This window comes from Antennarius striatus, chromosome 1 (genome assembly GCF_040054535.1).
Source record: "Antennarius striatus isolate MH-2024 chromosome 1, ASM4005453v1, whole genome shotgun sequence".
Taxonomy (NCBI): Eukaryota; Metazoa; Chordata; class Actinopteri; order Lophiiformes; family Antennariidae; genus Antennarius; species Antennarius striatus.
Window position 1 is genome coordinate 24961202 of NC_090776.1, and position 13031 is coordinate 24974232.

Consider the following 13031-nt stretch of genomic DNA (forward strand, 5'->3'; position numbering starts at 1 on the left):
GACTCAGCTGTTTAAAATGTGTCTGTGCATGAGGAGCGGGGTGTTAAGCGGCTACACCTGCTAACAGTATTTTCACTCCAGTGGTGCACTAGACACTCATTTGATCAGAAATTTTTGTTTTGTATCTTCACAAGCAAGGTCATGAGCAATTCCCATGAAAGATGTCAATGCTGGCGTGAAAGTGAGGCCACAGAAGGTGAAGCATTGAGGCCGTGGTGATGTAACAACACAAGTCGTGTGTTTTTAAAGTTCTGCATGTTGGGATTGTAGTAACGGGAATGCAGTGTGATGAGGGCTGCTCGCAGTGTGCACTACCAAGCAAATTACAGAGAAAGATGTAACCATCATACTAACACAACGCTGGCTTCAAATAACACCAAAGACATTTCAGAATGGCTCATCAAATACTCCAGAAGTAAACACTCAGCAGTTTTGGTTATGAAGCTTGCAGTTCTTAAAATTTTTTTAGTGGCAATATAGAGAACCAAACTTTTTCCAATTAAAATTGCTACATTCAAAGTATTGCACGTTAAACAATGAGCTTTAGTGCACTGTGAGGGATGAAAAAGTTAACTGGTAAAACATGCTTTTGCTCTTATAGTCCTGAACAATCTGCACAAAAAATATACAAGTAAAAGTAAAACTAAAGATTATGTATGGTAATGCGTTGTTTAGAATTGTGTGTTGTGACATATTGTCTAGTATTACGCTAATTGCGATTTGGAAATTTTGATTTTCTATTGTTTGATTTTTTTTGATATTTCAAGTCATTGTTCAGCACTGGTTTTTGGTGGAAGAGTAGCAAATTTAAAATGGATCTTGATGAAATTCATTTTGTTTTTTAATTCTATGTATTTTCTCTTTTTTGGTGCCACTCCCTAAGTATTTGAAATGTATTCTGTAAATGTAAATATTGAAATTTGACACTTTCTATGTAATTCTACCTTTGTGATTGTAGCTCAATAAAATCTCATTTTATACGAATTGCTACACACCGTTAATCCGTTTAAGACTGAAAAGGAGTCGATGATTGGCTGCAAGTGGCTATGTTGGAAGGGTGTGAGTCTTGCACAGGAAACTTTATAAAATGTATGTTAATGAGATTAAAACTGGACTGTGGAAAAAGTACGTAGTCGTTGAGCAGCAAACATAAATGAGAGAGTAGCACTGCTCATACCCAGTTTATAAAAACTCTGATGCTATACGAGATAATCCCTTTGTTACTGACATTGGATCCAGCTATTTGAGTCCATATCGAAACAATATCCAGGATCCCGTGTCACTAATAGTGCTTCACTATCTCTGTTGAAGATGTTATGGTTAGGTTTAGAGCAGCAGAACTTCATCACAAAATACTAGCTTGACAGTCTTGATTTTTTGATGTTTGACAATGATTTGTTTGATTTTTGAAAACATGGTTTTGTGGTAATATTTGGCCATATTTCTGCCATAATTTAACATTTACAAATTATTTTTAATGTTTTTGCAAACAGTTGATTATTACTGTCTATTAGATCTCATGACTAAACATTATAGTTTTTTTTATTTTCTGAGAACGTACAATACATTTTTTTAATAATGTGATGCTTCCTGTTGTACTGTGCTGTCAAACCATGTTGAGAGGTCATAGGGAAACTTCCATTGCCGGCAGAAATGTTCATGGTGTTCTTTTGGAAATTCAACTTTGTTCCACCTCAGTGACATTATTTGTTCGAACAGAACACCACATATCTTTAGGAACTACAATTTTTTATATTAGAACTCTCTTTAACTGATTTCATTACATCCTGCCTTGAGAAAACTGTCTGCGACATTCAAAGTAATTCTTTATTAGGAAATAACAAAAACTGTCTGTAACGTTCAAAATAATTTATTAGGAAATAACAATATAAACTTATTGTACTTTAATATGTTAAAGTACAATAAGTTTATTGTACTTTAACATATTTTATTAGTTTACAGGGCGACGACCTGTTGGTCGTGCAGCATGTTGGTCTAGCATGAGGATTTGCTTTTCTTTAAGAATAAGAATGCATTTATTTGTATGCAATAAAATGGAGGCACAAATGTAATTATAAAATGTTGAAAAAAATATTTGCAATTTTTTCAAACCTTTCTCCATCGCATGCATACCGTAAAAGTTTCTAGACCAGTATCAAAGAAGAGGAGTGTGACGAACTTGCTGTTGGGTTGAATTTTCCAATCCTCATTACTCTCTAGCATTTACAGTCTAAATTCTCCTGGTATTGGTGTGTGATAATAGTCTTCATGTTTCTGTGAGTACAGTATTTTCTGCATTATAAGGTGCACTGGATTATAAGGCGCACCTTCAATGAATGGCCTATTTAAAAAACTGTTTATATATATATATATATATATATATATATATACAGTATATTAGGCGCACTGGATTATAAAACGCACTGTTGGTTTTTGAGAAAATTAAAGTCTTTTAGATGTGCCTTATAGTGCAGATAAGTTAAATATTCTTCACAGCAAAAGACACAGGCAAAGGTAAATGCAAGAAAGGCAAATACTCCTCCCATTGTCACCGATTATCACCATGATTGTAAATCAAGCTTTCTGATGTTGTTTCTGATTATTTACCGAATAATCTGAACAGAATTACAGAGAATTACTTGGCTTTCTTAAATGGGTTTCTCAGTCATCCATCATGGTAGATTTCGGTGTTAAGTAAAGTCAACTGGACTGTTAGGAAAAGCTTCAAGACGTTTCACCTCTACTCCAAGAGACTTTTCTTTTTAGTTGTTTTAGGTCAGTGTGTTTTTCTTCAAAATAAAATCGGAGACTAAGATGATCTAAATATCTACATAAATAGCAAAGTAAAATAAATATTACATCAAACTCTCCTTTGTTGTCTGGAAGTTTGTTCTATATCCCAGGCAAATTCATGTCAAGGGAAGGTTATTTTGCAATTCGGCACTAGATAGCATGATCTGAAAAGATTGTGACAGTTTAATGTATTTCTAGTGAGGAGACCTTTGATGCAGTTTTTTCTGTTTTAGCACCATTGCAATTTTGGTTTGTCTGTTCGTTCTTAGGCCAATATGTCAATAAAACAATTGTAATAGTAGTAGTTACCTTTTATACGTGCATTTGAAGTCTCTGTGGAATAAATCCTGCAAAATCTGTTCAAGCCCTTGCTTTTTATTTAGTTCTACTTTGATAAGCTGATTCATTACATGATAATATAATAGATAAATGTTCATGTTACAGATAGTTCATACACGTAGACTGCTCTTTTTAATAGTTTTTTGGCCTTTATATATATTTGTGTTGGGATTGCTTAACAAAATCAAACAGTGAAACCAAACTTGGGGTCACATTAGCTTGACACAAACAATGCTAGTTTGAAGACATATCAATGTAAACCCTGCTGCCCTGTTGTTCTGTGCTTGAACAGAACCTGACTCAAGTGTTGACTTTATCACAGAAGGTTTAGTTAGTATTGTAAACGATAATTGCAAGTCAAACAGGTTTTGTCAATAATAATACAGCTCAAGCGTACTTGAGTGTCAATATTTGATTGAATAATCTCCTTTTTAAATATTGATATTTAAGAAATGGAGGACATTAGGTTTTTTCTTTTTATTAATGTGTTAAACACGCATTTATTCAATGCATGTGTTCAACGGGTATTTTGTGATTAACCTATGAAAACAAGTGATTTGAACTACAGGACTATAGGTATTTAGTTTGTTTTCCTGCTTAAGTTAACAAACTCGTGTTGTGGTTGCAAAACTGTTCAATACCAAGGATACAGAAATGACATGATCAAGAATTGTTTAAATGACGTGTTAGATGCTACTGTTGAATTTCATTGATTCTGATTCCTAACCATGTTGTTTTTCCTCTCCACCTGTAGTTTGCGGTCCCAGCATTGATATTGGAAATGACATCAGTGAATTCAGACGTTTAGAGAACTGCACAGTGGTAGAGGGCTACTTGCAGATCCTCCTCATCGGTGACAAAAACAACAACAACATCAACCAGGAAGTCTTCCGCTACCTCAGCTTTCCCAAGCTAACAATGATCACAGACTACTTGCTGTTGTTTAGGGTGTCTGGCCTCGACAGTCTAAGCACTCTCTTTCCCAATCTCTCTGTCATACGTGGAAGAAACCTATTCTACAACAATGCTCTTGTGATCTTTGAAATGACCAGCTTAAAGGACATAGGCCTGTACAACCTGAGGAACATCACCCGTGGCGCCATTCGTATCGAAAAGAACCCCGAGCTCTGTTACCTGGACTCCATAGACTGGTCACTAATCATGGATGCAGAGTTCAACAACTACATCGCTGGAAACAAGCAGTCTAAGGAGTGCAGTGATATTTGTCCAGGTATCATGGAGAACAACCCTCAGTGCAGAAAGACCATGTTCAACAACAACTACAACTACCGCTGTTGGAATTCCAACTACTGCCAGAAAGGTAAGCTGACTGTCCGTCACACATGAGAACTCATCAGCTATTTAAATTGCAAATGTATCATGCAGATTGTTCCTTTGGTTCCGTGTGTAGATGAAAAGTTTTGAACGTGATGAACGGCTGGTCTTCTACCTGGGATGATAGGTAGCTAGGGAAGGTGTTATGCATGACTGACTTGTCTGCAGATTTTACTGTAATGCAGCTTAGGTCTATCCAAGTTTTGGAAACAAGAAGAAAGGCCTAGATAGCGGTTATTCAGCCCATGTTGTTGTGCAACATTTTCTGGATTTAAGAAAATTTCACTTTTTCAGCTGTCCACCTCTTACGTACAAAAAAAACATGTATTACCTGTTTCATCACATTTCTCTTGAAGAAACGTATGAATTCAGCTGTTCTGTGGCATTTGCTGGGGTGGTGAAAGTGCAGTTTATAATCTCTTATCAACCTAAACAGTGAATTAAATTAAGAAGATTAAAGTTAAAAAAGCTCCAGATATGAATCAAACTCCTTCGTGCACAGTGGGTGTGAACTTTCCCTTTAATAGTGTGTTTACAATGCAGCTTTTTCAGTGACTTGTCAAGGGATGTGTTTTGTCTGACTGTCTGTGTCTGGCTGACTTGTTTCCCTGGTGACTGGCGCCTTGCTGCAGACTCAGCGTGTTGATGTTTTCAGTCTTGTGACATAGAACGGAACAGACGCAGCCTGAAAAAGATGTCCATACTCACACAGATATAAACACTGTCACTGCTTTCACATATAGAGTCAAACACAGAGATTCAGCTATCTCTGTATGCACAGATCTACCTGCTCAGCTCTGTGGGTTACTGTCATATTGGATGGATGGAGGGGGTGTTGAATGGAAGCTAGAGCTCTTCACTGGTTACCATTTTCTAGCTAGCAAGAAAACATTGTGGCGAGGTCACAATAAAAAGCAAGGCTTTCAGCCAATCCTGACTTAATCAGTCATGTTGTGGATAGCGACCTGCTATGCCCACAAGAAGCTCTGTTTGTCGCTGTGTCTTCATCTGCATGCTTGTGCACCACAAGTGTAACGACAAGTAGCAGTTGTATTACTTTTAAGCTTGTAATTCCTTGTAATTAAATTAGATGTTGGAATTTTTGCTGTTCAGTTTTTGTGACATTTCATTCGAAGCATCCAGATCTTTGAAGCTGTTGTGAAGAACATGATGTGTTGCTGTTGTGTTTGTTGTTGTGTTGTTGTTTTATTTTTGTTACTACGTTTGTTATTATTGATTATTGTTTTTAACATTTTGAATAACCAGCAGCTAGGGTGTGGGCTAGTAGCATTTCTATTAGTAGTACTGGTGCTTAACAGCTGCTGCTACTACTCTTTCTCTTACTGCCAGGCCATCTGCTGCTGCTAACAGAGCTCCAACCCGGGTCCCAAATTAACTTTTTGGTCTAAGTGTAGCTTCACACATGATAATATGTGTTCTTCTTAATAGCTTCTAACTTCAAACTCACTACATTTGAACAAAATAATCTTTGTTTCCCCAAATAGTTTGAATGAAAATTCAGCAGATTAATCCATAAGGAAATACAGTTTTAACCTGTAGTTGTGTGCGGAATACATTTGAAAGTGAACAGTTTTAAAAACCTGTTACACCTAATGTAACCTGTTACACCTATTGTAGCAGGTTTTTAAACCTAGGGCAGAATCTGTACATCCTCCAGCACTGATGCTGTCTATCAAAATAAATAGCATTTGATAGTTCTATGAGTTTTTAGTTATATTGTTTGTTGTTGTATTTAAAAACCCTCTGCCCCACAGCTGTGACACCGCTGCTTTAAGGAAGCTGCTCTTGTGTGATGTGTGTGTGGGTTTAGTGTCTGCAGCAAGCCTTTTAGTGTGTGAGAGAAAAATCAACCTGTCGCTGTAGTCACAGATGATGACTTCATGCTATAAAGGGCGTTAAAATGACTTATGTCAGTTTTAATGCAGCGAGATAAGGATAGTTATTTTCTTGAAACATAAATAAAATAATCCTTTACATGCAGTGGTCATCCACCTGGCACCTCACTCGAGCATAGTGTAAAGTATAGTTTATTATGGATAAATGTTACCTATGGGTAACATTTATGAGCTATTGTACATAGAAAACCATAGCAGTTGCAGTCAGTCAAAGAAATGTGACAAAACTATGATGGTCATATATATACCGGTGTGTGTGTGTGTCTATGTGTGTGTGTATATATTATATATATATATATATATATATATATATATATATATATATATATGAGAGAGAGAGAGATAATACACACACACACACACACACACACACACACACACACTGTATTGTATCTGCTGTGTTGACAACACTTTCTTATGAAGTCACACAAAAAAAACGACTTCCATTTTGAAATTTTTCACCCACGGATCAGCTTCCTTAATAGCAGGTGATATACATGTGAATCTTTATTGTTAATGACATAGCCTGAAACATTTGAAAACACTTGGCATATGATTGAAATTGGCCTAAAAGAGAGAAGAGCCTGCATTTCTATTGCGTTTACTAGAAACTCCTATTGCCAAGGACTTTGTCTTTGTGTTTCTGTTCAGAGCATAAACAATGTCAGTAGATGGGAGGGTCAGTCTTAAGGGGCCATTAATACAGTATACCTGGGCGGTCCACCAATGTCTAAGTTTGGGAAACACAGGCTGTTTACATGTATTTTTAGTGACATGACTATGTGACAGTAAAAATATTGAAGTCTCATATTTGTCACTTAACATCTACTCATTGTAGGAAAGTCTGACCCATATATTGATGCTTGTTATTCTCTTTGGATAATGTCTTGTATTAAACTTCAGAGATATTATCTGGGATTTGTTCTTTGATGTGTGGTTTGCTCACAGGCTTCCTGTGCTGGTATGAATGGTAACTTTGTTTTCAAAGGCATTTTATTTCCAGACCCGGTCATTCCTCAGATCAATAAATGACAGAGGGGAAATGTGTTAGGCTGTTTTCATTGAGTTAGTATAAAGGGCATGCTTTCAGTCTGTACTAATTCGTAAAACTATTACAAAGAAAAGAGTGTTCAAAGCTTGTTTGCTTTTCTGGGAAAGTGGGGATTCTTCTTATTCGAGGTGGCACTGGCTGCATTCCCTCATGTTTACTTCCCTCGTTTGTTTTTTGGAGTCTGGTTTAGGTCCTTTGTCTCGTTCATAACTCACAGGCTTCTTTTAAAGAATAGTCCGATGTCCATGCATGCTGGGAAGCAAACACAATGACTCCATCGCTCTCTCAAATACACAACCCCACACACGCGCTCACACATTGAACAGCGCGGGGGATGTTTTTCTGGCGTTTTGTATCGTCTGAAGAGATGAAAGCACATCATTAAAGCTCTAAATAGGTCTTGATGTATTTACTGGAAGGAATTTTTGTCTTTTGTCAACCCCTGACTTCAACTAGAAGGGTTGTCTTCAGAGTTATTGCTTAGCCTGCCGCTGGATTAATTTGCTACACCTGCCTTGTCAGTGTATGCTGATTTAGGATCATAGTGATTTGAGTGTGTTCCTGATGGGACAATGGACCATACAAATGAACATTCTGTTCTCCCATGAAGCTCTGAAATAACAAAACTAGATTGCATGAAGTGAATTTGGCATTCCATGTAAACTTGCCAAGTTTCCAACTGACCTTATCAGAATCAATTGCTTTTTGAAGAATAACTTTATTGCTGTATATTGCAGTTAATAAAAATTCAAAATTGTTTTGACACAGAAGAGTCATAGCTAGAGTATGATTGTGATTGTCCCGACCTTCTCAGTCTTCAATTTTACCCATTCTGTTTGTTGATGACCTATATTTATTTTTCCCAAGTTGTAACATTAAAGTGTCTTTTTACTGATCAATTGTCAAACCTGCTGTCATTAGTGGAGGTAACACGGTATGACAAAATTTTGTATCCAGAGGTGTCGCGGGATGTGGCAGTCTTTAACTCCATTGGTTCTTGTTTTTCTTTTTCTTTTTTTTTACAGAGACTAGACTGCATCCCCGAAACTGAATCAAACATATTTTCTGTGAAGAAGCAGATTACAGCAGTCAAGTTAGGACAGCTCTGAAGGGAAATACCAAGAACATTCCCCTGTAAAACCATTCATTCACAAAATCTCAGGATTGGGGCACCCCAAACTCTATTGTAAACCAAGCAAAGCAAAGTCTGTGCAAACGACTGACAGTACAGTTAGAAAAACTGTTTGGCAAAATACAGGCCAAAACAACAAGCTCTCAATTCGACATGACCTGGCTCTACTGTCATGACAAATAGGAGACTGATAATAACAGTGTCATTGAAGAAACAACTCAGCAACAGGGTGGCAGCAGTTTTTTCAATTAATAGTTAAATCAGTGCGGTGTCATTATTGAAACTGTGATGTATCTCATGATAACTTTGCTCAGAGTTGGGTATATTTTTTGGCTTTAGGAGATATAGTGAATATATTGGTAGAAGGATGCTGAGTTGTGAAAGGCAACCGATTTGCTGTGGCGACCCCTGAAGGGAAAAGCCGAAAGGAGAAGAAGATGATCATAACACATAGACTGGATGTAAAAGGGATGTGGTTGTGGTTTTAAGGCTGCTTGTCATTCCTGAAAATTTCATATGATTATCTCCTGTTGTTAAAAGGCTCAGAAATACTTGGACAAATGGTCAGTAATTTCAAAGCATGAGCGCAGAGAAAGAAACAGGAATCAGGTGAGAGGCAATGATTGATTTTTTCATGGGAGAACCTCCAAATGTCGATGTCTTGAAGTTCACTTTTTTTGTCCTTATAAAAATCTATGTGCCTAAAATACATTCCACAGTTGGTTTGGTGGCAGCAACTGCACACACTTCAGTGACTGATAGTTGTATATAGTATACTGTATGAAGGAAATGAAGGAAATATTAAATAAAAGCATAAAATGCAATGTTAGTTCCTGAAACTGTTTTGGGATAAATGCTTTGTGGCAGTAGTTGAGTGAAACTGTGTGTTTTAGCTGACATCAAGACAACACACCATCAGCTGTCCAGCAAGAAAACACATACGAGCTAAGAGAAGTCCAGCAGAGAGTTGTGAAATCAGTCCTGGTTCTCCTCTCCTGTTTTCTCTCTCATTTTGGATGTAGTAGATCCAGTACATATTGACTTCTTGCTGCATCTAAAGAGATTAATCTGAGATGATTTTTAAATGCTTTTTCTCAATGTCAACCAGTATTTTCTTTAGCGGTTTCTACTTATATTTTATTGGGTACTCTGCTGTACTGGACCACAAATATATCTGCTTTCTCATCACATTTTTGAGATGAGGCATCTGGAGTGGACATGGACTGTTGAATTGTCTTTTACGGTTTAACATTGAGCATTTGCCTCTATTGAGGAACATTTTGCATTGTTTGTAGACCCAAACATATAAAAAGCCAGGTGCTTCATTGATCCCCATTCCAACCAGACTTTTAAAAACATTAATGCAGCTGCTGCACATTCTCACTCAGTTTTGTTTTCTCCTCTTTCAGTTTTTCTGTGCTCTAGTTCAGTGGTCCCCAACCCCTAGGTTGCAGACCGGTACCGGTCCGTGGGTCATTTGGTACTGGGCCGCACAGAAAGAAAAAATAATTTACATTTCTGTACTTCCGTTTTAATTGTTTCATAGTCTCAAATATGTCTTATTTTATGAAAAATTACCCGATTCTCACATCCGTCTACGTCAGTGGTCCCCAACCACTGGGGCGTGACTCGGTACCTGGTCGAGGGACATTAGGTACCGCGTGGCACATATCTTTTGATTTCTTTTTTTTTTATGAATTACCAGTCTAAAAATGTTTTATTTTGAAAAATGACATCTGTGTGGAATGATGCACAGACGAATGCATGGATCTGTCCCACTTGACAGGTCTCGATTACGTGACAGTTTACCCCTAAATTAAGCGCACACAACTGCGCCAGTGTTCTGGATTAAAGTCAAGGCAGATTATCCTGAGATTGCCCAAAAAGTATCGAAAACCCTGCCTCCATTTCCAACCTCCTGTCTGTGTGAAGCGGGATTTTCTGTAGTGACCGTAAAGAAAATCAAACTGTGGAGTAGACCAGGCGTCCGGTACACACTTCAGGTGTCATTGTCTCCCATTAACCCTAGATCAGCGGTCCCCAACCACTAATTTTCATTATTGTAATTATTATTATTTGATTGACTTGTTCACCCTTTTATTGGAAATGATCAGTATTTCTCCTACGCTGAATGCACTGATTGTAAGTCGCTATATTTCAAAATAAACCTTATCAGTGCCGCCACGTGAATCAAGTTTTTAATATAATTATTTCTTACAATTATTGCATTTACAGAGATGTTGATTATCAATTCATGAAAAAAAAGGTTGTTGTCTGTTGATGTCTGCATTTTACATAAAACCACTGCGGATGATTTATTATTAGACTACAGCTGTCCTGGCATCATTAATGATTATCGAACAAATGAAGGCCGGTTCCTAAAAATATTGTCTTATATATTGGGGCAAAAAAGGTTGGCACAAAAAAGGTTGGGGGCCACTGCTCTAGTGGACACAGATTGACCTTGGCATTTGAACAGAGATGGAAAGTGTGGCTTTATTCCACAAATTCAGAATGGTCTCTAATCTGATGATAGTAATGCAATTGTTTAGTTTCATACCAGGCCTAGACAACTTGTTTCCTTTGGACAAGTGAAGAGTACTTTTGGTATTCCGCCATCCTTGTATTACATTTACTGTACTTTAAATTGTTTTCAAAATGAATCACCAATTAATGAGGATAAAGACTTACAATAGTACAATTAAATAAAAAAATTAGTTTAAAATACAATTAAATCAAAGAATAGTAGTTAAATAACTACCCCAAAACAAGCATTAAGTTGCCTATGCAGCAGTGGTGCAATCAGCCTCCAAAGGAATGAAACGTGTGAACATCATGAATGGCATGTACCTGACAAACTCATCATATTCAAGACGGTTCAGTTGTGACTAGGATTTGACAGTGCATAACAGACAATAGAACATTCTATCTGTTTTGCTGTAAATTTAATCAGACACCCATCTCTCCACATTTTGGTCATCAAGATTTCACTGTACTTTTGACATTTTTGTCAATAGATAGGCATTGAAATATTAAACAGTATTGGTTCTCGAAGCTATGTCAAATTTTCAGGAATGATTCTGGGTATTTAAATAATTACAACTATCAATACTCTTGTAACTGTGCTGGACTAAGTTGTGTAATGTTGTAAGTTATGATGTAATACATAGTTTCTGGATGTATAGGAAGTGCAATTACACTGTTAAATGAACAGTTGACTTTAGTTAATATTAAGAGTGATTGGATACAATGTGATCTAACAGCGATGCTATACATAGTGATGATGTATAGTGTAGACATTTCTGGTGTTAAACCTATTAAAGAATAGAAAAATTGTAAATTTAATAGATTGAGTGTGGCACGGATAGAATGCACAGTGGTTTGAGGTGAACTGAGGTAGTGAGTGTCAGCAGCTTGGTATTAAAAGCTATTGTGGGACAAAACCATTAGGTTTGGTAAAAATAAGGTGCCACACATTCTTCAGTACATTCATTCCTGGATTGACATTATATCAAATTGAGGATGGAGATGTTTGGATTGGAAACAATCAAACCAAGAGATGCCAAGCTCCAGCAGAGAGGCCATGTTATCCAGACAGTCTGACTTGTATGACCTCGTGCTTAGGGCTTAAGGAAGCCCAGTGACTACCAGCTCCCGCTGATGTCTGTCTAATCTCTGCTATTATTAGCTCAATACCATCATGCACTGAGTACAGACACCCACTCTCTGAGTCCACACACACCACAGATGAAACTAACCCAGGACCATATGATTGCCTGTTTGAATCTATTGTGAGAATGTCACTTACTCTATACAGAGTACACCACAGAAATGTTGTAAGGACCAATGGGTATGCTACACACGTACTGTACATTCTGTAATTATGACCAAAAGAAACATCTGCTAGTTTCTAAAGCTTGTGGGTGTATCCTTATTTTTCCTTTTGACAGACAGCAGAACAAATCTTATATCACACAATAGGAAACATACAGTACATAATGTTCACCGTCTTCTTTTTTTTCCTAAATGAACACTGATGTATCAAAGAACACATTACAAACAAAAATAAATACAAAACATTTTCAAAAGTTCACATTTGACCTCTGACATGACCGATCAATCACTTATATTATAACTGCCACATATTTAAACAGACATTCCCTCTGTTAGCATTAAAAAGAGCCCCATACCTGGTTGAAAATATCTTCTTTCCCAATTAATCTGTAAGTAGCACATTCAAATGAAGCTATTCTTATCATTTGTTCCATCTGTTCCTCAGAACAGCACAGAGTAGGTGACTCTCTTCCACAGTATCAGAGTTTTGATGGTGGGGTTGGGGTGGTCCTTTCCATTTACAACAAAGCAATTGTAGTCAGCAGGTATAGTGGACATTGTCATCTGTATAGATTTAGAGTAGGTTGTATCATTACAGTATTGCTTCGGAATATATTGTTTTAGCATCATT

At 37.0% G+C, this 13031-nt stretch overlaps 1 protein-coding gene across 1 annotated transcript in view; it reads left to right on the top strand.

Annotated features, from left to right (window-relative positions):
* The window catches only part of igf1rb (insulin-like growth factor 1b receptor), a 48370-nt gene that overhangs the window by 3013 nt on the left and 32326 nt on the right, over positions 1 to 13031 (top strand). Inside the window, exon 3 of the mRNA XM_068309883.1 lies at positions 3887 to 4453. Coding sequence (XP_068165984.1) covers positions 3887 to 4453 — 567 coding nt within the window. The remainder of the gene's footprint in view (positions 1 to 3886; positions 4454 to 13031) is intronic.